The sequence below is a fragment of the Myotis myotis genome, unplaced genomic scaffold (assembly GCF_014108235.1).
Source record: "Myotis myotis isolate mMyoMyo1 unplaced genomic scaffold, mMyoMyo1.p scaffold_m19_p_13, whole genome shotgun sequence".
Taxonomy (NCBI): domain Eukaryota; kingdom Metazoa; phylum Chordata; class Mammalia; order Chiroptera; family Vespertilionidae; genus Myotis; species Myotis myotis.
The window spans coordinates 36511160-36536510 of NW_023416317.1; the positions used below are offsets into that span (position 1 = coordinate 36511160).

Consider the following 25351-nt stretch of genomic DNA (forward strand, 5'->3'; position numbering starts at 1 on the left):
AAACTACTCTTCAGCTCTTCTCTGCAAATAGCACAGGAGGTAAAATAAATGCAGTTGCTTTCTGAATAGCTTTTATCAAGGCAGCGTGTACTACTCCATCATTACGGCGGCGCCGAGAAGTAGTTAAGAATTGAAGCTTCTACCATGTACCTACCCATGTGGGGATAGGGCACAGCCCTAAGATGATTTAGATCTTTTATTTCACTAAAATCATGCCATTAAATCCTATTTTTGTTTCTTCATGTATTACTGAATGCATCAAGTCATACTACAAAATGAACTATACACACTACATATGTGCTACAGATTACATGCACAGTGCACTAAATGAACTCCGCTGTGGTCTTCATGGGTGAATATGCACTATTCCTTGAGGTAGGAGCACAAGCTCATATATCACATGTGTGTGTGCACACACATAAAGTTTGATGTCCTTTTACTAATAATTATGAAAATAAACACTAACATTTATTAGTTGCTTATGTGCTGTGTATAGTGTTAACACACATCAACTCTAACCTGCACAATACCCTGAGTAGTTACTATTACTCTTGAAACTAAGACAAATATTTAAGTCATTTGTCCACAGGCAAGGCTGAGAGCTAAGCTGCAGTCTGTCTGATGCCAATGCTTATCTTAGAAACCATGCAACTTCTTTATTTGGAAAAATTCTTATTTTTGAAGGCAGGCTAGACCTGTTTTTTGGTGGCCCTTTGCTAAATCTAATTCATTAATATCTAATTTTTAGTAGTAAATGACTTTATCATTAATTTTACAAATCCAATCTGAATTTATTTTTCAAGGCATGTAAACCATAATTTTTTTGGTAACATTATGTAAGAAATGTACTATTTAAGGCATTTTTATTGGTGATGAAATATAGTCCATATTAACACCATCTGGAGGGTTATGGTTATAGAAACAATATTATTTTCCAAGTCCTCTAACTTTTCAAAGATGACTGTTAATGGGAAACATTTTACAAGCACATAAATAAGATCTGATAATAATGCTGGTCAATGAATTTATAACAAATAAAATTTTAATCATGTATTAAGCTCCTGCCCATAACTGGACCTCTGTTTCATTATATTATAGAAGAACCAGGTTAAATTAATGATAAATTCCTTTATGAACTTCATACATTTTCTAAAGCATAAAATATCACATCTTCCTTTAGAAGAAACTAAAGAATTACTAAGGAGCTATGAAAAATAAAGGAGAAAATTATATAACTAATATAGAAGTTATAATTTGGTAAGTATAGACTATGAAAACAGAAATTGCTAATTTACCTCCAAAAGTCACACATATTAAAACACACAAATAAAACTAGAGTAAGCACACACCTAAAGAGAAATCAACTTAAAACTGACCTGTTCTATGGAACAATTCCCACAAAATAATCTTTAATTATTATTAATAAAATCCCTCTAATAAACTCATCTGGTTTAAACTCAATCTGCCAAGTAGATTCAGAAAAAGAAGCCTTTAAGACCAGGCAGTTTTGGAGGAGTTGGGTTCTTTCAGATATTTTCATACAACCAAAATTAAGGGGCAATATCCTTTGTGGGGGTGGGGGTACCAGGAGAGAGAAACCAAAGAACTTATATATGTATATGCACAGCCCATGGACACAGACAATAGGGTGATGGAAGAACTGGGGGTTGCGGGGGTGAGAAATAGGGACTGGGCAGATGGGGAGAGAAAAGGAGATAAAGTGGGAGACATCTGTAATACTATCAACAACAAAACATTAAGGGGGGGAGGGCAATGACCTCCACAATCTCAGAAATACCCAGGGATCATCTATCCAGATCACATTCTTGTACATCTTCCTAATCTAACAATAAAACTTCCTATCCATGACAAACAGAAAAAGTCCCCAAGTTTCTTTTTCCCTTTTCTATCATGTTCATTTATATTTTTGAGCAGGTGGAGCTTGAGGTAGGGGGAGGAGCAACAGACTTCACAGAGGATTGGAAAACTCTGACTAAACCTCAGACTTGGTTTTATCATTTTTCTCCCACGGAAAAGTTGGCCTGAAGATTCAGTGAATTAATATACATCAAGGTGCTGAGAAAACTGTGAACCATTATCAAGTGCAAGGTAATCCTGTTTCTTGAATTAGCAGGTAAAGCTGTGAAAATATACTATCATTAAACAGGTCTGGGCCAGAGCCTACTACCCCAGTGACAAGCAGCTCACAGCATGGCTGCCCCTACTGCAGCACAAGGGACAGGTGTGCACAAGATGCACCTCACCTAGGCAGGGCCTGCCAAGAGCCTCGGTGATTCCTGCGGCTAGTCTGGGTTTATCCAGGGACGGTATTCCTATGAATAAAACCTAGAGTTTGACTCAAACCAATTAAGTCCCTTCTTGAAGATGATTTAGAATCTGTTGAGTTCCTCAATAGTTTAGGTCCTCGATATGGTTTGAACCAGAAACATCCAATCATCTTCAGTATGGCCTAAAGTCTACTGAGGGACTGGAAAAAAAACCAATTTCTCAGGCCTGAAAGTGGGCGGGGTCTTCTGTGAGTCACAAGGGGACCTGTGTCTACAGCACGAAGTTCTTTGGAAAGAAATCAGAGTTGCGTTTTAACCCAAACCCACAACTTGTCTCACTGTACATTTAAAAATCTCCTCATTTTTGGGGAAATGAAATGCATAGTGATTTCACACAGACTCCTCCTTGGCAAAATATAAAATTAAAAAAGACAAAATTTTGCTGTCTGGTTCCAGTGTAGGCACTAGGTTTCAACTGCTGCAACGAAGTACTAATTCAACTGTTCTATAACACATTTTTCCAAACCTAAAGTACTTGTTTGACATTGGTAATGCTTTTAATCCATTAAAAATTTCTTAAAATTTAATTCACTGAATCATTATTACAGAATAAAAGGTGAACAAAATGATTGTGAGCTCTATTATAATAATACTAGAGGCTGGGTGCACGAAATCCGTGCAAAGGACTCAGCCCTCGCAGCCCTGGCTTCGTCTGGAAGTCGTTTGGACAGTCGTTCTGCTGCTCAGTCTAATTAGCATATTAGCTCTTTATTATATAGGATTAAATAATGCAAAGGGATTCTCAGTGGGGCAAATACGTAAGATGCCATAAAGATTTATATTAGAGCAATGAAATAAAATTATACATATATATCAGATAATCATTTCAGAATTTGATTAATAGAAACAATGTTTTTTCTCCTCTGAAAGAGTTTCACTAAGAATCCACAGTATCTACATACTTTATATGTTCAACATTGTCTGAACAACCTGGATAAGGGCTTGGTCTCAATCCTTCTTGAGAACAAATGCAGCTAAGGGTGGCTCAATCAGTTAATCCATAATTCAAGCCAAGTAAATTTTATTTCCTATCCCAACTTTTCAGCAGATACAGTCTTTAGACATATATATCAGAAAGCTACTGAAGAGTATCTTAATAGTATATGAAAAGAAATAACCCTTAACAATTAATGTAATTTTGCCTAAAGAAAAAAACTTGATGACTAAGGACAGCAGAATCCCATTTGAAAAACAGAAGCATTAAAATCCCAGAAATATTAAAAACAAAAGCTGTATTAAGAATCACTAAGTTAAATATTTGGATACATTTTTAAAGTTCATACTCGTCTCAAGTAAGTCATTCTTTTGTTGGTCTTGCAGATTCAGTGATAAGTAAGACAGCTCTCTGAGCAGGGGGCCTTTCTGTGATGATCACAGGAACCAAGTTAACTAATAACCAAGTGTGTATTAACTCTAAACACCACACACTAAGTATTAAACCGAGTCTAAGTATAGTATTTTTTGTGTAGTCACTCTTACAATAAAAGTTATGTATCTATATAAAGAGTTCCTCATTCTTTTTCTTAAGAAAAATCCAGAGGTATATCATTTCTTAAGAAATATTTTACAGAAGTCTTTACAGACCAAATTCAATAGCTATGTGTGTACGTATGCAGGTGAGCTCTATTATCCTTTCTATTCTGCTAGAGAAGCATGGCTTTCTTGTTCACAATGACAGTAATGACTCCCTTACAGTCTGCTCCTATAGACATCAAGACCTAATTAATTTTCATTAAATGAAGCAGAGAAAATGGACCTTTGTGACATTTCTAAAAAATAATCATTTCAAACATTACAACATACAGTTTAAGATCCTCAACAGGTGGCTAAATATAATAGCTATTCCCAATTTATGGAGTATCTGTAGCAGTTTCATATTTAGTGTTAAATGAGCTTTTTCTATAATTCCACACTTGGAAATGTATTATTATTTCTTACTATTAATGAAAAGAAATGACCATCAAGATATAATTTCATTATAACATGAGGTTACATAAATACTTTAAATTTCTACTCTATATTCAATTTTATCCAGTTTTATTGATCTTATTTTTAAGAATTGTACATGCTATAAATTATATGTGAAAGAAATATATTTGCTTGTGGATTATAAGTCTAATCCACTATTAAACTTGTATCTAATAGCTGGTATTGAAAATTAACTTGTATTCTAATAGTTATGAGGCTACCTTTTAAATTCGATTAAAAAACAAACGATGTAGATGCACATACACAAAGTTACCTGGAAGGTGACTTTGGTCTTTCCTAAAAAAGTGTAAAATTTTGGAAAACAGAAAATGTGCCCATTTCTGGGAATATGGATGGAATTCCTTATCAGTTCCACTTCAAGCTGCCTTCCAGGATTGTATTAAACTTAATTATGAAAGATTACAAGCGAGATGATGTGTAATTGGCACCAGCTGCAGTTCGTATTGGAAAAGCACAAATACAAACAGAATTATTTATTTATTTATATTTATTTACTATTCAAATGGCGGTTCTAAAACTTGCAGGGAATAAAACGGACTGTATTGCCCTCCACCCCCATTAAGTTTAAAATACTTCTTTACATAAGTCATAGAGATAAATATCCCATTTACAGACTACTTTTCATCCCCCAAAGAACCCCAAAGCAGCAGCAATGCAAAGCAAGTTTCTTTCCCCTAATTAGTAGCTTATTGTTTTTATACCATTATTAGTGCTTAGGGACAAAATTTCCCCCAAGCCACTCCATACGTGTGTGTGTGTGTGTGTGTGTTTAAATCTGTCCACCTATCTTTCTAATTCCTTGTTGAGATTCTTCATCAGGCATTTAAAAAGAAAAGCCAAAGGAAAAGGCTTAAGGAGAAAAGCTAGACTTCACCTGGGGAGGGCGGCTGGGTGGTGTGCTTATCAGGGGGGCAGGGCCCATGGCCGAGGCTGCATTCAAGCTCCTTTCCCTTTCATCCTGGTAAATTCGATCTCTTTCAGCTTCTGGTAACTGCAAGAAATTCTGCATAGCCCGAAGATTTACCAGCAAAGACTGGGATGCAGTCTTGGGGTCCTCTTCCTTTCGGAGAATTTCTGAAAGCAAGCCCTGCAGGGAATGAAAGGCACAGAGTGAGTGAGCCTGCTCCGGGCTCTGCCCAGCCAGTGGCGATCCTTCCCTTTTCTTTTCCACTCTGTTTAGAAAAGGAACAGTCAGAAGCATTAATTCTACGTAGGAATATATTAGTTACAACTGACGTGGTAGAGAAGAGAGCCTCAATTGTATTCTTAATTTTATTAAGCATCTGCTTTACATATACCATAAACCGAAACTGCCTAATTGGTCTCCTTCCTTTGAGTAGCTTAACTTGCCATGAAATCTTTCAGAGAGAGACGATCCAGGGAAGTTAAGAATAAATGAAATGCTCATAATACAACAGCACTGAACGGTAGAGTTCTCAAGCTGCCTAAACAAAGACGGTGGAATGCCAACAGCCTGATATGTAAAGATACAAAGCTATTTCAGGAGAAATAGGACTTTCATAGAAAATGAACTACAACTTACTAGAGAAAAGAATGTTATGGCCCAGCCACAGTGGCTCAATTGGTTGAGCATCATCAGGGCATGTACCTGGGTTGTGGGTTCAATCCCCAGTCCGGGCACCTTCAGAAGGCAAATGATCTATGTTTATCTATCACATCGATGTTTTTCTCTTTCTCTCTTTCCCTTCCTCTCTCTAAGCATGTCTTCTGGTGAGGATTAAATAATAATAAAAAAAGAATTTTACAAAAGCATTGTCTAAGATTAAGGCTATGTTTTCACAGACAATATTTTAAGTTAGTCCTTTATTTGAAAATTGTTAGAGTCAATGACAAATGATTCTTTGTATTTTATCATTTAAGGAAACTACATTTGACAGCCCCAATGACTCTAAATACTATCTTGCTATGTTGTATCTCTTGGGAACAGGTTGAAATTCTGAACTTCAGAAACCATAGATTAAATCTGAAATACATAAACCCCTCTCCACATTTCAAAAATCCATGATAGCATGCCACGGAAAAGAGTATTATCCAATTCCTCAATTTCTTGAGGAATAAAAATATGTCTTTCTAATAGAAGGAATTTACAAACCATTAGTGAAGTCCTTTAAAGTGTCTCTTTCCCCAAGTAATAGAAGCCCCCCCCCCCCATTTTATTAATTTTTGGAAGAATGCTTTCAAAAATGGGTGGTTTTCCCCAATTTTCTTTAAGGGATTATATGAAATTGAAGGATTAGAAAATGTTTCTGTCCATTTGATAGGGGCTGAGCAGCTCTTACCACTTCAGTCTTCTACATGAAATAATGCCTGGTTTCTACATTTAGCCAGAATATCAGTTTAACACAATATAGCTCAGAATAAAATGTCCAGATCTCGGTATAGTTTGCAAATTTCACTTTCCAACAACTCTGCGGAAAGGGTGAAAGGATACATTTGGGAAAGGGGAGATAAAGTGTCATGTCAAAATAATTAAACCCCAAGATTACAACATTTGCGTTTTTTCATGGTTTCCTAGAAGTGCAAACCCAGTTTTTGGTTCTTCGGGGATAATGCCCAAAATGCTCAAATAGATGCAGGCAGTATAAAAGCTCTGTCCACTATTAAAATGATGTATGGGCTGCTGTGAAAAAAGAACCTCCAATTGGCTCAGGGGGCTAAAGAGTAAATTTTAATCTCTCCCTTGGTCTTTGCAACGGAAGTCAAAAACCTGGACCCAAACTTTAAGTTGCACCATGAGACACGTAGAGGAAGAACGAAGGGAATGCGTCCTTTCATTGCTAATACTGACAAGTAATGCTGCAACCGAGTTTACACAAGAGTAAAACACCCAGTCAGTTTAACTAAAATTCAGTCCAACAGGCAGTCAATCATCCAGCTATTTAATTTGCACAAGGCCAACTAATTAGATTGACTGTGTTGATGTGTCACATTAAAACCGAAAAATACAGGCCTTAAGAACGTTTGAAAATAGGTGTAAAAAAATAATCCATGTTCTCCACGCTTCCCTACCAAATGTTATGTTTTACAAGATGTGCTTGGCAAAGTAATATACATCAACTATACAGAAACAGAAAGATAGAAAAATACAGCATAATAAATAAAATGTTGTAATTCCTTGAATATTCTAATATTCATTTTTGTTATCCCAGCACAATGCCTACTCTGTAAGTGTTTGATATATATTTACTAAGTGGATAAATTATGTGTATTCAGACCACAAAAGGAACAACATTGCAAATGGGTGACTGAAACTTAGAAACAAGATATGCTACCCAAGGGTAAATTCTAATGGTAATTATTAATTTACTCAAGGTGAGCCTTCAATGAGAAGTTTACTGTGGCGCTTTGTAAGATGTTTACCTACACTAAATGTTCAGTAATTTAAAAAAAAAAAAAGATTAGGTTAAAAGGGATCCTATAAATATTGAGAACTGGAAAATTTGAAATTAGACATTTATAAATCTCAAATAAAATAATATATCATCTCTATTAAAAAAAAATGTTTCCCCTGACAGCAGAGAACTATGGTGAGAAAAGCAAACACCTGAAAAAATACCTAATAATGCTCTCTACCAAGTCTTGCTAACATAACACCAAGGCATTCCTATATGGCTTACGTAGAAGGCAGCAGGTAACTTGGGAGAGGATTTAGACATTTCTCTACCCATATTTTGATGCTGGCATGACTTCCCATTTGAGCAAGTAAAGTATTTCAGGGGCAAAACATTTTATTTCCATTTAATTATTTGGCTAGAGCAAGTGTAGTTTTTCTGCTTGTAATATGTTGAAGGTCTAAAGCGATTATTTCAAACCCTGGAACATACAGAGCTCTAAAGCAGCCAGTGTAGACATCTCGGGTGTTTTAGAAACCTTTGGGGTTTTCTTTTTTTTTCCTTTTCTTTCTTTCTTTCTTTTTCTTTTTCTTTTCTTTTTTTTTTTTTTTTTTTTTTTTTTTGGCCCAAGCTTTCAATGAGGGGAGTGCCCCCTGGTGGAAATGCTTGAAAATATTGTTAGGAAATGTTTTGATTAGAATGTGTTAATTACCAAAAATAAATAAATAAATAATCATGCCACTTGAGAATAATTCTGGATGCAAAATGACTGCTATAAGAATCCGGATATGGGAATGAATGTTCGGTCCTGTTCAGGATGTTGTTACTTGAATAGTTAGTTGCATTTATGGATTCAAGATGTATGTGGCCTGTTTCCATTTGCCCATAGTCGAAAATACAGTGCAGACTTGCCAAGTTAGGTCAATGTCACTTGTGGTAATTCCTCATGGGGGACAGTAAGAGGGATCTCCTACCAAAAATTCTTCTTCATGCTAAAAAATAATGTCCTGTACCTTATTCGCTATCTCAGCGAATATGCTGAAACAGCAGGACGAAAATATCTCTTCAATACTGTGCACCATAGGTGCTCAATAAATTTGTTGAAGAAAACTAAACAAAATCATTAGCCATTCTTGTTTCTGAAAAGAACTTGAGAATTTGTATGTTATGCCGTAAGTTACCAGCACCTCATGAATATTAATTTTATTGGAAATGACAAGCTGCTTTTCATTAGGACTTCCACATCTTCAAATAACTCATATGTTCTCTATATATGAAAACATAAAATGGTTCTGTATTGTCTTTACATGGTGGTTAAACGAGAATTTTAATTTTTTTTTCAATTAAAGAGCAAACTTACTGATGAATTCCTAAGCCTTTTTTACATTCCAAAAAGAGTTTACAAGTTATTACAAGTAAAATTCATGAGTAATTGTAAAAGAAAGAAAAAACCTTCAATAAATATTATCAGTACTTCCAAATGCTAATTATGAATTCTTTAAAACAGCAGATAAGCGAAAGAGACTGCCAATCTGAACAAAAAGCCGGTCTGGCCTCCCGTTTGTCTCCTCTTTGAACATAATCACTGATTCAAATAGATTTTATCAGTTTCATGGAACTTCAAAGCCTCAGAAGGAAAATATGATTTGATAAAACCTCCTTACTAAAAAGAAAATATGTAGAATATTCTTCAAGGCTACCTGCCTCTGTGGTTTGGTGAATTTTTAAACACATGTCCAGGTGAAAGACCATTTTCAAACTCCACCCCCTACTCTGGACTTACGCCAAGTAAGTTATAAGCAGACACATTTATCTCTGTCATTTGGGGAGGCTACAGGAGAGCTGTCACGCTGGGGTAATAGCACCTTCTTACCTTTTATTCAATAGTGATATGGATAGTGGACTTTTCTTAAATTACACTGTGAAGAATTATAGAAACACAGCAGCAATCTCTCTTATACTTAAAAGCAGGCAAATTTCTCTCCACCACATAATTTACAGAACTCAAATTCAATAAAACATTACATGATGGTCCATTACTGTTATCAGTTTTGAATAATCCATCTTCATTCTTTATTTTACTGGAAAATAAAGTGTGCCAAAGATAAGAGGAGGGGGGAGAAAAAAGGAAAAAAAGCCACAGGGTGGGATCAGAGTTAAACTCTGGGTTTTATTTCTAAAAAGGCACTAAAGGATATATTTTCTTCTATCGCCACCTTTAAAGGGCAATAACACAGAGAAGTGAACTGGAAATTATAAATCTAGAAGCTCTGGCAATTATTTTTAGCCATAGGTTTCCATTAAAAAGACATCAAGTAGGAATAACTGAATGAATGACATATGCTAAAAGCTGGTGTCTTCCGTAGCAATTAAAGAACATATGCCCATTAATTCAAAAGGGGAAAAAGTACTTAAAACAAGTAATTATATAAATTCTCCATAAATTTTCAGAAAAGGTAGACTTAAAAAAAAATAGTCACGTGGGAAAGTCTTGAGAGAGAAAGGGGAATGATTTCATTTAGGAGACCCAATTAAGATGATGAGAAAATTCTCCAATTAAGAGCTAAAACATGAAATTCAGGATTTTAAAGTTATACAGAGCTGTCAATGACTAAAATTTTCTCGCGTCTTACCAGCATTATCTATTATTCTAATGTTTTAACACACTGTGTACAGGGCACCGATGTCTTTATCCGATCATGTCATGTAACTGCATTTGTACGTACAGATTTTACATTAATTTTTTAAACTTGGGGTTGGAATAAGTGCACACTGCAATAAGTGCACACAATGTGTGATGTGTGATTTAACTCTGCAGCGCTCCTCCGCCTATACATATGCATTAGCATGCGTATTTCCGTACTCCACACTCACACCATACACCCTCACTCTGCACCTGCTTTTACTGAAACGCATACACTTTGAAATAAACACACTACATGCATTCATATGAATGTATAATCATTAAAATAAATGCAGCTGTGCGTGTGCGTGGCATGCATGTGTGTGATGGTTTTTAAGTATGACACCAAAAATACATGCATGCTTGCTTGCTTGCGTGTTCAAAAGCTAGTTCCCAAAAAGTGAACACTTCACTGTACATAGAAAATTACTCTCAGTTACATCAGACAGCTTCAAATAGGGCCCAACATCCACTTTGACAGAGGAGTACCAATTACCGATGCAAAGGTATAAAACCAAACCTCTCTGCCAACCTGAGCTCCAAATAATATTTTGGTAATGACTTTTTCTAAATTGGCTATTATTAATAAAGAGACACTGGCTGTACCAGGTTTTCATTCTCTCACTCTCAGAAAAATAAAGTCACTGTTTATCTTTTCAAAGAGATTAATATGGCATAAAAAGAGAATTCTGCCTTCCTTACAGTAACGAATTCTACAGATATTTGTGGACATTGTCGATATTAGAACCAAAGGCAGAACAAATGTAGCAGGGGCATCATAATCCAAGAGAAGAAAAACTATACCAGTGGTTCTCAACCTTGGCTGCACATTAGAATCACCTGGGAATCTTTTAAAAACCCTGACTTCTGGGCTTCATCCTCCGGAAATTCTGTTTCTTTGTTATGGGGTGGGGTCACAACATTAGTAACAAAGAAACAGAATTGCCGGAGGATGAGGCCCAGAAATCAGGATTTTAAAAAGATTCCCAGGTGATTCTAATGTGCAGCCAAGGTTGAGAACCACTGAACTATACCAAGAGGTGGTGACTTCGCCCTCATCTCACTCAGCTGGACTCTCTTGTCATTCTTCCCCACGTAAAATGCTCTTTCCTCGGTGCTTTAAGAAATAACAATTTGCCCCATTTTTAAAATGCATATCTGTAAATCTGCATGTCATCTGTGTCTACATCAATGTTCTCTTTGTCTGTGGGCTTTTAATTCAATTCAACAACCCTATCTATTTTTTGCCCAGTACTGACAACTTCTAGCAGTCACTGCTATTTACAAAAACAAAACAAAACAAAAATGCTGCCAGAAGCAGGAGTATCTAGCTAGATGGCTGACTTCTGATTCATTCACTCATTCATTTCATTTTTTTTTAAATAATCACCCCCCAACTGAACATAGATGCCGTATTAAATTTACAAGCTAATGATAAACACGTTTCAAGTTGTGAAAATATCCAACTAGGCGAAACCATACAATTTTAAACTGAGACAAAACCTTCTGCAATCACCCTTTTAAAAACAGACAAATGATGTACAAAAAAAAACACAGATAAAGAAACCGAAAATAAACCAAGTTAAAGGCTTTCTCAGGCCTCCTAACTTAAGGCAAGCCAAAAATAAGCCACAGCTGGGATCCTCCTAGGTACAGACACTCTGCCAACAAGGAATTAATACTAGATTATTTTTGTACCAGAATTTTATTCTTATAATCATGTAATAAACAAAATAACTTATATATGAGAGGAAAGTATGAGTCAGGTCCCCAAAAAAGTTGACAAAAGAAAGAACAGTGGTAAAACAAGAACACTGAAAGGACATAATGTCCTCATTCTAATCAAAGTTACATGTTCTTTTGAGGGTGTGTGTGTGTGTGTCTGTGTGTGTTTGTGTGTGTGTGTGTGTGTGTGCACGGGGGCCAAAAATAAACACCATATATACTAGTTTCCAATAAAAGGAATTAAAAATACTCTCACAGTTTAGTAGAATCAATTTGTTTAGGATTTTTTTTATCTTAAGACTTCTTTCTCTTATATCACCCTTTCTCCCTGTCCTTCTGAAACTTCTTCCAGGATGATAACATCTTCAGAGGAATTTCCCAGGAGGACAAAGGTGTGGACATGAGGGGGACAGGCAGACTGAGGCCTGCAGCTCAAACCTACCCCAGAGGCCTCTTAGTGAACTTGGGAGGAACATTAACAATCATGTGAAGAGGGGAGAGAAATACCTTCTGCTAATAAATCATGTATTTTTTTCTAAATGGCTTCTTAGAATTAAAAGGCAAAAATTGTGATTGAGTCCCAAGATGTTTTTTGTGTTTTTTTTTAAAGTTGTAAAGGAATTTCAATAGAGCCCATTTATATACTCATGTCTGGTATGGGTGGTAATATACTAAAGACCCTAGGCTAGAAGCCTGGAGGCCTACCAGTGCCCTTAGCCAAGTCATGAAACTTTTCTCAACCTGCTACTGCTGTCTATAACTCCATTATCTAAGAGCGCAGGTAATCATATTTCATTTATTCTTTCAAGGCCCCTGAATCCGGATCATGCTGTGCATAGCTTCCTCTTGGCACAGGAGTTTCAAGAGAGGGAAAATAATGATTATATTTAGGCATCACCAGCAACAGACAATACGACTACATGAAGAGGATAAAATGTTAGTACAAAGTAAAAGAATAAACATTAGGTGTAGATGGGACTGAAGAGAGAGAGAAAAAGATACAAAAATCGTTAATAAATAAAACTGACCTGAGTTCTGTTAAAAGCCACACGTGCAAATACTGCCTGGGAGATTCCTGCTCGTTTCAGTTCATCGCGTACCCACTGGTAGATTTCGGAAGACACCTCTGTGTTGGTTGAAACCTGTTGCTCCAAAGGCTTATTCATAGATCTACTGACAGGGGGAGGGTGGTTCAAGTATTGTTGGTTTAAGGACTGCTGGGCTAAAAGTCTATTCACTGCATACTGCTGGTTCAGCAGCTGAGCCATCACCAGCTGCTGGTTGACCAACTGAGGACTGATGGGCGTTGACACAAGCCCAGGATGCAGATTCGGAAGAGGGGTCCGGACAGAAGGCTGGCCGCCGTGGGAGAGCTGCGCAGGGGATGGAGGCTGCTCGGCCGTGTTCCCTGGGACCGGCTGCTGGCCGAAGTTGACATGGTTGGCACCTTGCTGGGAGAGTTCAGAAAGACTATCCATTTCGACTGAAACAGATAAAAGGCAAAATCATGCTCAGTCAACAAGGATGGGCATTGGTAAGCATTTCCGATCACGTCCTAAATAGAGAGAGTAGGCACAGGGCACTTTAAAGATCCAATTAAAATAAGAGCATTTCAAGATAGAATTCAACCTGCTATGTTTTTACTTTCCTCCTCTGCACAATTTCACAAACTTTAAAAGTGGGACAATACTTCTGATCTATTTTATAATGTGGTTTAGACTTAAAGCATGAAATCAATTATTTTCATATTCTACATCACTAGTTTTGGGGTCAAACTGTTACTCATTCTCATTACCCCAAGAAGGCTGATAAGCATTGTTTACTTTAAGATTGTTTCTAGAAGAATGACATTTGCTTAATAGCATCTAGAAAGAATGTGTTGAGCTAAGAAAAAGACATCATAGGCAATAAACAAAAAAGAAATACACAAGTATTTTCTTATGGGATATATATATATATATATATATATATATATATATATATATATATAAATTGTTATTACTCTAGGCAAAAGGTCTGAAAGAAAAATAGATAACATAAATGTTGTCAACGTTCAATTCTTACCCAGACATGAATATAAAGAAGTAATCAATATAATAAATAATGAAAGCGGTCATCATGACAAGTAATAATAACTGAGTGCATATTGAACACGGGGCTGAGTATCATACACAGTTCGCTTTATTTAAGTCTAACCATCGTCTGCAACTATTTCTTGGAATGAGGCAAATGATTTATAGTATTACAAGCCAGTCTACCCAGTGTTGCGAAGACCCAAATGTGCCTTGAAGAAGCTATGGCTATCACCAGATGCTGAAGACAATCTTTCAAGGAAGGGGCGGGCAGTTGTTGTGGTGCAATGGTGATACTGTCATGATTTTGCAATTTATTGCCACCTACCCAAGATGGATGCTTCTCCCTTGACTGAGAGTGAGCTCAAAGTGCGTCAAATGCTTTGCTGCGAGGAGGAGGAGACTGGTGTGATGCTCCTGACTGAAAAAGCTGAGCATGATGCTGTATGGACACTGGTGAGACTTTCCAAATAGCACAACATCCTCCTTTCCACGTACAGACTCTGGTTGGACTTTAATCATCATTTCTCTCTTCATTAAATATTCAGGTTTTATATATTTAGAGGAATTTATCCTATTTCTATAATCACTAAATATATGCCGAATATAACTAAGAATTGGGGAAGAAACCTTCCATTTCTACCAGTGATATCAGCCCAAGTGGGCCATTCACAGGGAATAGTAATTCAAGCAATTATTCCAAAAATGATGCATTGTCTTCATTATAGCTCTAAGCTATAAAAGGCAAAGAATCTGTTTGGGTAGATGGATGGTTTTGCTTCAAATATTAAAAGCTAAAACATGCTCAAAATTCAGGTTCTCTTGTCTCTTAAAATCTTTAGGAAAAGTTACTGTTGTTGTCATCATAAAATAAATGTAATAGAAGTAAACAGAAATAGATCTAAAACAGGGCATAACGCCATGCACATGAAATATCCCATTCTTATATTATTTTAAGTATATTATTTGGAGGGTCCAAGTATATGAAAGAAAACATTAATAGAAATTAAAACATTAACCTCAATCACAGTGTTTGCCTTGGCAAATACTAACAAACTCAATAGGGAGAAAATGTCATAATCTAAATGCTTAGGTACAACACACAGCTTTTATCTGTCATTTTACACTGAAGATAATTTTAATGTATTTCCTTAGTAACAAATATTGACCTAAAGTTCTATGTTAATATAGGATGCTCTACTGGAATTAAAAGTTCAGGAATGATGCAATGATTTTTCTGGTGTGGACGGTAAAGCAGTACGTTCTACCTAAGCACCTAGAGGCAGGGTGGGGGATTAGAAATATAAAAATCACTTGATCTCAGTTGTGAAAACTAGAAATCCATTAATTTCCTTTAAAACTAGGTGGAAAAAAATAGGCTCTTTCTCTTGAACAAAAACAAAAAGCATAAAAGCATGTTTTATCTCTGAGAGAAATCACAGCTAATATTAGCTTTCAAGGTCTTCACTGAGATGTTAAAAAATGACAGCTCCCTCCTCACCCCTCGAGTTCCTGCATGTCTGACAACCAAGTCAGTTTGGCTGATTTAAACACAAACATTTATTGAATTTAATTATCTCATTATACTCATACCCACTCCCCACCCTCAAAGAAACATTCTAAATTGATCTCTAATTGGGCAATCAAAAGACCTGGCTTGAGATGTGACTTTGATAAACCCCCGAATGACACGTAATGGTATGTAGCCACCGAGGCGACGGTTTTTGCTTACCCATCATATCTTTTGTCTTCTTGAAATGTTTGTACCACCTTCCAAATTCTTGACATTTTGCTGCCGAGACATTTGCATAGTAAGTGCTGTTCACAATGGAAGAAATCATACTCTGCGTGAAGAGGGGGGAAACATTTGTAACACATAGTGGCACGAGATGGAACACAGAGACGTTTTCAATTGTGCAAACTGTATTTTTTTTTTTTAAATCAACTGAGTACCGATACATTTTTGTTCCACACTTCACCTAAAGCCTCAACTTCTTAAAATTCATGAAGGGGATCATCAAATGCTTATTTAAATAGAAAGCAACCGCCCACTGAGGCCAGTATAAAGCTTATCAAACCCACAGGCTTTGCTCTAGTATGTATGGAACTTCCATCAATGTCATCTGTTCTGGGTCGACAAACTTACCCTGATCCCAATAAATCCAATTCTGTGAAGATGACTTTATGACTGTTTGTAAATAAATGCTACTTCGAGTTTTTTAAAAAACATGTGTCTTTATTGTTGAAAGCATTATAGCTGTCCCCCTGTGTCTCCCTAATGACCCCCCCTTCATCCCGCTCCTACTCCCTCCCCAGGCCTTCCCTGTATCCATGGGTTTTGCATAGCTACTTTGAGTTTTAGTAACTCTACATCCTTGCTTCTCAAAGTATGCCCCAGGGATCAGCAATATCAGCATCACCTAGAAGCTTATTAAAAATGCATCATCTTCAGCCCCACCCCAGACCTAGTCAATGGGCAACTGCATATGACCAAGATCCCCAGGGTCTTTGGGTGTGCATTAAAGTTTGGGATACACAGCTTCGCTTTCCACTTCTATTATTTGGTTTCCCACTGGAGATGCATTAACTGCCTTAACACTGACCACATTTAAGGAGAAAATAAACTACTCAGAGATCCTCTATCAGAAGAAAAAAAAAAAAATTCTACAGTTGTATTGCTAGCTTCATCTACAGTAAAGCTTGAGTTCTGAATTTCAAACCAACCATGAAACACTTAAATATATACATTTCATGCTTACTAAATTTCTCAAAGATACCACAAAAAATAAAATGACCTATTCTGTCACTTGCCTTCATCCTGAAAACAGCCAACAGTGTTAACAGAAAAATGAAGATGAAAATCATGATTTTGATGTATTAGGAGTTTGGGGGGAGAGTTAAACTCATTTTTAACATAGAAAAGTGTTTTCTTCCCAGCAAATTTTAGTTACGGTAATTTCAGTGACTTAATCCATGTTATTTTTAACCATACCATCCTTATTCTCTAGTAGCAGCTAAATTAATTTCCAATTGCGTCTCAGGAATAATTAAGACTTTGCAGCACCAACCCACTCCCCACCCCCCTGCCCCCACTCCTCTGTGTAGAAACCTGAGAACTTCCACTTCAGACTTCAGTTGGTCTATGGTGACAGAGTTTACAGAGGGCAGCATTGTTTGGGAGCAGTGCACAACCAGAAAAGCCAGTTTGGGAACAAAAGTATTTTTATATAATTATCTCCTTTAAGCGACTTCTAATTTAAAGCTCTTTTGGTTATTATTGACTCTCCTAACATCCATTAGCAGTGGTAATTCTATAATAGGAACACATTCCAGTAATATGCAAATCTTGGGGATCTTTGAAGAACTTACAGTGAGGAGGACAAGCTAGAATTGCATTATTTATGTAAAGCATGGTGATCTTTCTTAAGAAGAATTGTGACATCTTTTTTTTTTTTTGACACTTTCTACTTTATAGTCCTTTCCTCATTTTATTTCTCTAAAAAGACATCCTTAATGGGCTCATGATGCCCTGCCATTAATCTAGTAGCTTGCAATCTTACTAAGAGCCTCCCTTAGTCCAGAGTACAAAAAGATACTTAGCAAGGGTGCCAGAACCAGAGCCAGATTACCTGATCCGGTTAACAATCCGTCAGCTTCAATCACCCTTACTCTATCGTAATAATGGATCAATAAAGTCAGACACTAATAAAACTATTGAGACTGCTGATGGATAACGGTGATTCTGAAAATGGATGGCAGTTGATGTTCTTCCACTTTGGTTCAATTTTTTAAAAATTATTACTCTTATACCTAGACATTCTGGCAGTTTCTTAAATGTTACTATAATAGCACATATAAATTTTAGATGTAGCTTTATGTCTTAATTTTCCGAAATATTTGGAATATCTAAGTTTTCTTAAGGTTTTTGACAGATATCCAATCTACTTTAATTTGCCAATAGTTCTATATGTGAAATTTGCTCTTTGCTGTACACCCACTATGTGCCTGGCCGGTACTCGGGCCGACAAGACAGAGCCTCTGCCTAAAGGAAGCTTGCAATCTATTAGGAAGACAGATAGGTAAACAGATCATTTCAATTTAATGTGTTCAGTATTATCAACAGTGAAATATATGTATATGGGAGAAAAAAAAGAAAGAAGATACATAGTGTGTGGGAAAAAAAGTCTGAAATATTTTTACACAACTAGAGCCCATATGTAATAGTGCTATGCAGTTCATTATTATCCATATGTGAAAAATAATATCCATATGCGCACGATCATCAACGCTTCCCCCTGCCCTTGTTTAACCCTACATTGGTAGCTTCTGTCCTTAAGTGACTTTCTAGGCACTGTTCTGCTCTGTGGAGTGGTGTGTGCTCAGGGAACTCTGATTAATGTAAATATTAGCCTAAGCAGGACATAATCAAAAGGCTAACCCACAAGTTATGACGTATGCCAAGACAACTTTTTAGATATCTCTATCTTTCTATGCTTTTGGGGGCTGGGAAATATTCCATAATTCAGGTAACTCAGGGTCACTTCACTTTTTATTGGAACAATATACAGTAAATTTTGCACGTAGCCACAGCAAGATGCTGTTTTTCTTCTAGTAAAATCCTTATTGAAATCTCGGGCATGGCATCTGACTACACTAGCGAGTTTCAAGGGCAGGGAAGAGAGAATTCAGGATCTTATGGGGCCCATGGCATTTGAAAGATCATATCCAGTATCATAATCTTCAATTTGGAAAGTCATAAAGAAACACCTACTGTTTTGAAAATACAAATGACAGAAAGTAAAGATTGACAATATTTTCATAGGTGGTACAAAGGGTACACCAAGAGCCATGATTTTCAGGAGAGGGGCTTGGGGTTCATGTCAACCAAAAGGAGACACCGGTTTAAAAATATTACACTAGGCTGTCAGTTCATGCAGATCTGGGTTCCATATTACTTTCTAGCCCAAATGCCTGGCACGTATTAAACACACACTAAATGTTCTTTGATGAAACAGAATCAGCTAAATCTGCATTCAAGTCCAAGATGTGCTGCACACTACTAGTGCGACCCCAGTCAAATTAAGTACTCTAAAACAATTCCCCATGCTAAATGGCAACGATAGTGGCACTCACCCCATGGGGTTGTTCTGAGACTCCATTCATTCCGGCATTTTTTTTTTCATTCATTCATTCACTATGTATTTACTGAACTCTATGATGTGCCAAGCACGGGGCAAGTGACTAGGAAGTACGGCTCTTCACGCCATTACTTATCTGCCCTTGGACAGACAATTTATAAAATAATGAATGTGATACAATTAGCACAGTGCCTGGAACATACCAAGTCTGGACCTAAGAGGTGTTAATGACTACGACAACCCTCTGCCACCACCTCCTCCTTGGGCTCTTATTATAGGCTCGCATTTCAGATCAGTCCAAAGACTACTCTGTGAATAACAAAGGCATCAGGTAAAATTGCAAATGATATATTTCAAGTCAAATACATTTTCTTATGAAGAATGTAGATTGTACTCATTAAATTGAGTTACAGGTAAAGTAAGAACAAGGGAAAACACCAAGGAAAACGGTGTTTCCATTTGTTGCGATATTCAAATTTGGTGGTAACTTCTAAAGTTGGCCTGCACCTGGTAGCTGACGTCAGGAAGACATGCACCGCTTCTCTGACTTGGATGATCGACCAGTGCCCTCTCCAATTTCTAGCTAACAGCTGTTCATCCCTGAGGATGTATTTCAGGTATCTCTGCTCTGCCTTTCCTGACTTCCCAAACATCCCACACATGGTACCACGACAGCACTTGTCATGCTGTGGATTTTCTACTAGAGCCTTGGTTCTCATCTCTAAATAGTGTGCACTCATCACATTCAGGGTTGGGAACATATTAGTTGATCAACAAAAGGACACTGAAATAAGCCATTACTGCAGACTACCAGAAAATCAATCAATCAATCTCTCTCTCTCTTGTCCTTAAAACTTAAAGGTAATGGCAGCTTAATTGTTAAATGAGACTCTTAAAATCATCACTTTTGGCAGTTACAATAAAACTCGTAGTTTAAAACATCTTTGTTCATTCGTTTGCAAGAGTTTTTCCTGCCCGAGTTTTTCCCAAATGCAACGGCACAGATGTCTCAGAAGTCACCGTGCTTGCTGGGTATGTCATTCCAGAACCAGTCCTCTCCCATGTCTATTTATACGAGCTCTCCAGAGCACTCAGAGAAAGACACACCAGGGCACTTGGAGAAAGACACAACTGTCATGGCAAGTTTTCCCACCCGGTGGCCAGTGTGTGTAAAAGATGAACGTTCAGGGAAGAAAGGACTCAGGCTGACAAAACTCAGTGGGTTTAGATCCCAAGTTCAAATGCTACACACAGCACCGACCAGGGAATCGGCCGCGGCTTTCCTAGGCTGGGAAACAGAATTTGAAAGTCAGCTGAAATTGGCCGTGGGTCTCACAACCTCAGTGTGACACGATACTCTCGTCCTGGGAGCCAAGTTGTAAGCTTTTCTAAGATCCATAAAGCACATGTCTACGCCCTAGGAGGGGCTTCGGTTCTTTCTGGGAGTCTGCTGAAGTTCCGATCTGAAAGAATGCCATCTTCGCTGAAACCCCGGCACTCTAGAATGATGCCATCTGCCACAGGCTGAGCTTCCTTCGCAGCCAAATACATTATTTATAACCTTTCTAATTGTGAAAAGGTAAGAGTGGAATTTTTCTAAAGCCTGACGTAGATAATAGTGAGAACCTTCTGGACCTTGGCTCAAAAAAATACTGCAGGTCTCTAAATTTGAAACACAAAAAAGCAAACAACAAACAGAACACCCACAAGGAATCAGTGGAGGTTACATAATTTTTTCAAAATGTTATATCCTTCCAAATCCCTACTAGAACGGGACATTCACCGGAGGTGTACATTTATAACGCGTTCAGAAACTAAGGAAAGACGGTTTTATTTTTCGATTTAAGTAGCCAAGCAAGAGGCTTTAGGGAGAGGTGAAGCCTTCTGAAAAAGAGGTTCATCAATTGGGGAAAGGCAGTGATCTGATTACCCTTAAAATTGCTTTGTTGTGCCTTTAACAACAACAAAAAACCCACCCCAAAACAATGCTAATCAGGTTATTCAATCATTTAAACCAAAACTGTTCATGCTTTTCTGCCAAATCAACCAACCACAGCAAAATCTGTTATCTCTGATTGCTCAGCTTCCAGTCAAAAAACAGTTAACCCCCACTGTACCAAAAGTTTTCCGAAATACCCTCAGAGCTCTGCGTGCTCAGGGAGAAAAAAAGAGAAAGCCATGTCATCTTTAAAGGGTAATTGGAGTGTGGTACCCTATTTGCATATGACAATATACTCTAATACACTAAACAGCCTGTACCGGAAGCCAGCAACTCCCTAGTATTGCATGTGATCTCCATACTGGCGTTTTGTGCACTGTTGGGGTTTTGTTTGTTTGTTTGTTTTGTTTTAAACAGGACTGCAATATCACGATCCAAACTTACTGAAGACTTGCTGATGGTTTAACTGAGGCAGAGAAGTAGCAGGAAAAATCTACAAAATGGTGGTTCACCAGGTTTAAAGCTTTCAGGCTCCATTAGCAGAGAGGGCAAAGGCTACCACGTCTTATTTACACAATTATCTAAATACGATTAAACAGCTGATGGACAAATATTAAACTGGAAAATGTATAGTCATTTCAGCTTAATGTAATCCTCTTTCTGTAAACACCCAAGATGATTTTTTTCAACCAGAACAGTCCTGACATCTCATAAGCCTAAGGGTGAATAGCAAGAGATTGTTTTTGATAGTTATAAATATTCAAAAGACATGCAGACCATCTGCTTTCATAATACAGGTAAAGCAAGACTGAAATGGTGACTGCTGTATAAAAATGATTCTTTTAACAAAGTCTTCCTCTCCTCGAAAACTATAAAGACAGATGTCAAAAACTGTTTACACAGAGCAATCAGGAGCGTGCAAAATGTAATATTCCTTTTACACACAGTGCTTGCTAAAGAGATTTTTTTTTTCTTTTTCTTCCCATCTGTGTGTTGCAACACATTTCTACAAGTTAAAAACATTTTTTTCAAACAGAGATCTCATGAATACCCAAAAACATGCTATCTGGTTTCTGAATGCTAATTAATTTCAACTAAGGAATCTGAATATCTTTTTCTGTAGGAGGAATGTATGTTTTGAATTGGAATACTCTGGAGAGGCAGCAAGAGAAATCAACTTTCACAGGTTTAATTCTATAAGGCAATTTTCATGGTTCTACCCTGTCTGATCCATACATATATATGTATCAATTATGTCCATGCTTTAAATGAAAGCATATCACTGTTAATGTCTCTGGCATAAAGTCTAAAATAATTGTTTTCCAAGATAAATGTCTGCAGATGTGTATATATATATACACACACACACACACACACACACACACAGAAGCCTTTAACTTTTAGGTCGATGTAGAGAGATGCATAAAGCTCTACAGTTAATTTTCAGAACTGGAACACTAATCTTGACAGTAACCTTTTTATGTATTGTATTAATGGCACAGAGGCATTAAGCACCTTTTTATAATTTTCAATAAAATGAGCATTTACTGAACAATCTGTCAAACTGCTGGCTCTCTATTCTTTTACATTTTTTTTTTTTTTGAGAAGTGCAACATCATACACTCCAATGTTCCTCTCATTTCTCCAAGTCCTGTCTGCCCATGGCCCGAATTTTTACAGCAGTCTTCATGTATGCATGCGGAAACCTCAAAGGTCAAACTTAAATTTCAGATCAAACAGAACCAACGCTCATTCAAATACAATTTTAATAGGAATTTTCACAAAATTGGGTTTTCTTTTAATTCCAAAGGATAGCTAATACTGCAAACAAGCTCCAAAAGGCATCATGTGAGATAGTGTCATGGAACGAATTTGTTGAAAATGAACAGGTAGTCCCCATCTGGTATTTGGGGGTGGGAAGGAAGGGAAATGGGCTTCAATTTATGAGAAGCAAATGGCAGGATTTCTAAGTGTAATATTCTGTTTGTGCATGTTAGCTTATGTTCCCCAAATCTTTCCCTCTGGATCCTCTATTGCTTTCTAAGCTATCCTCTTGGGAGATACAACTGGGGCATATTCAGAATCTCAATTTGTTGAGAAGAGACTAATCACGTCTAAATTTTACTTAAACTCCAATTGTCATAGTTATGGCTCTTGCCATCTTGATCAATCCCAGTGCCTGAAAAATGGCATTTTCACACAAGGGTTACTAAGATGCACTAAAAAGGGAAACTCAATACAAAGCTCTAAAGGAATACAAAAGGAAGAACACACAGAGAACACATCCAATTTGGTTTTAATTTTCTTAGCATATCTCCTAGAGATGAAAATGAGATCATTTCAAACACATACATTTTATTTAATTATTTAAATATACAATTCATAATTTTTTAAAAAGAAAACGTTGGTTCACAGTTCATATGGCTTTTTTCACATAATTAAAGTAATTTTACTAAGACCCAGATAATATCTTTGACCAGATTCTCTATTCAGTTCTTTTGTGTAAGTACCTGTCTAGATTTTTCTTATTACACTGAAACCTTCTTACTCAAACTAATTGAATATGTTAGTAAAGACCTTAAATTAGAAAATACTGGTTAAAAGGTGTATTATTACCAAGGGCATATAATATTTCAAATTAACTGCACAGAGGCTTGCAATTGTTCATCTGCAGTATGAAGGGAATTGAAGTAGATATTCTCCAAGGTCCCTTCTAACAGCTTTAAGATTGTATGAAATCTATATGTCTTCCCAAATAGAGGTCCTAGAAGGTCTCCTTTAGTGACTAAAGAAGATGCAACTGTCATGCACACCATCCATTCTTAGGCATTCACTATGCAAACATCCCCAAACTGGAGTTTATTTTTAGAATGGTTAAAGCCCCTTGGTATCTTGCTTATATACGGTTACAGAAATTTTACTCATCACTAAGTTAAACATTATGCTACTCCAAATAGGATTTGTACAAGTTTTTTATTAGATAGATCTAAATCCAATGAGTTTGATTTTATAACAAAAACTGTTTCCTAAAATTCCAAATCTCTATCAACTGACACATTTGCAGAATGCTTGCTTACTCTTACTCTGATGATCCTTGTGTGGTTAAATCTCCCATCCTCTGGGGAGATCAAATTTTCTAGTATCTGTGTTTAGAAATAGCAGAAAAAAAGAATACCAAATTTGTGTTAAGTTCCAGGGGTCCTAAATAGAGCACATTGAAAAGTTTTAAGCCACAGAGTAGGGGCGGGGGGAAGTAGTCTGAAAAATCCATTATTCTAAAAGTAAACACTAGAATTAGGTTCTGTAACTCTTCACGGATTTTACATTCCTTCTTTGCATTCCTTCTTTACATGAACACTATTAGAGTTTAAGCTACATCACCTAAAAATTGGGGAGGAAAAAACAGTCTGGCTTTTAGTTTTTGATGGAGACGCCAGAACTCTGGGAGTCTCCTAAATCCTAGGGAAGCTCTCCCCACAGGGGCTCCCAAAGGTTCCTTATAAATAACCTTCAGGTCTGCACAAACCCTAGGAAGCCCATCGCAGGGTCTGTGGACCCCACTCAGACCTGATCCAAGATTTTACAGGAGACTAAGGGCTAAATCATGTTGTTGATTTCTGTGTTTTATTGTTAGCTATCCACCAAGACTTCCCACATCCACTGGATAACTATAAGTCAATGTCACCTCTGGATCAGGTCATAAAGAAAAACCAAACTAATCAGATTCATCTCTATCGATATTACAAAAATGCTTCATTTTGGGAAAATGTCATACGCTAATAATCACCAATTTTGTTGTGGTGAAATGGCAAAAACAAACAAACAAACAAAAAAAACCTCACAAATGTTGGACGGGTTAGACATCGTGAATTAACGAGCCCGTCCATCACTGGAGGTGTTGTGCTCTCGGCAGAGCTGGCGGGGGGGGGGTGGGAAAGCGAAGTCCCTGAGGCGCGTTCTGGAATGACTGAACAGTTACCTACACTTGCAGCTCTCTCTAAATTCAGGTGATCCAGGACCTTTATAGCTGACATATACATCATAGGTTTACAGGCTTAACCAGAGTCTTCAAGGCCAACTGTGGACTTGTGCACATCAATTGAG

At 37.1% G+C, this 25351-nt stretch overlaps 1 protein-coding gene across 7 annotated transcripts in view; it reads right to left on the reverse strand.

The window, feature by feature from the left end:
- SATB1 (SATB homeobox 1) overlaps window positions 1–25351 on the reverse strand; it is a 101351-nt gene that overhangs the window by 36861 nt on the left and 39139 nt on the right. For all 7 annotated transcript variants that reach the window (XM_036332717.1, XM_036332718.1, XM_036332721.1 and 4 more), the window contains 3 exons: window positions 15903–16014; window positions 13127–13581; window positions 5212–5424 (listed from right to left, as the gene is read on the reverse strand). In XM_036332717.1, the coding sequence (XP_036188610.1) occupies window positions 5212–5424; window positions 13127–13581; window positions 15903–16014 (780 nt within the window). The remainder of the gene's footprint in view (window positions 1–5211; window positions 5425–13126; window positions 13582–15902; window positions 16015–25351) is intronic.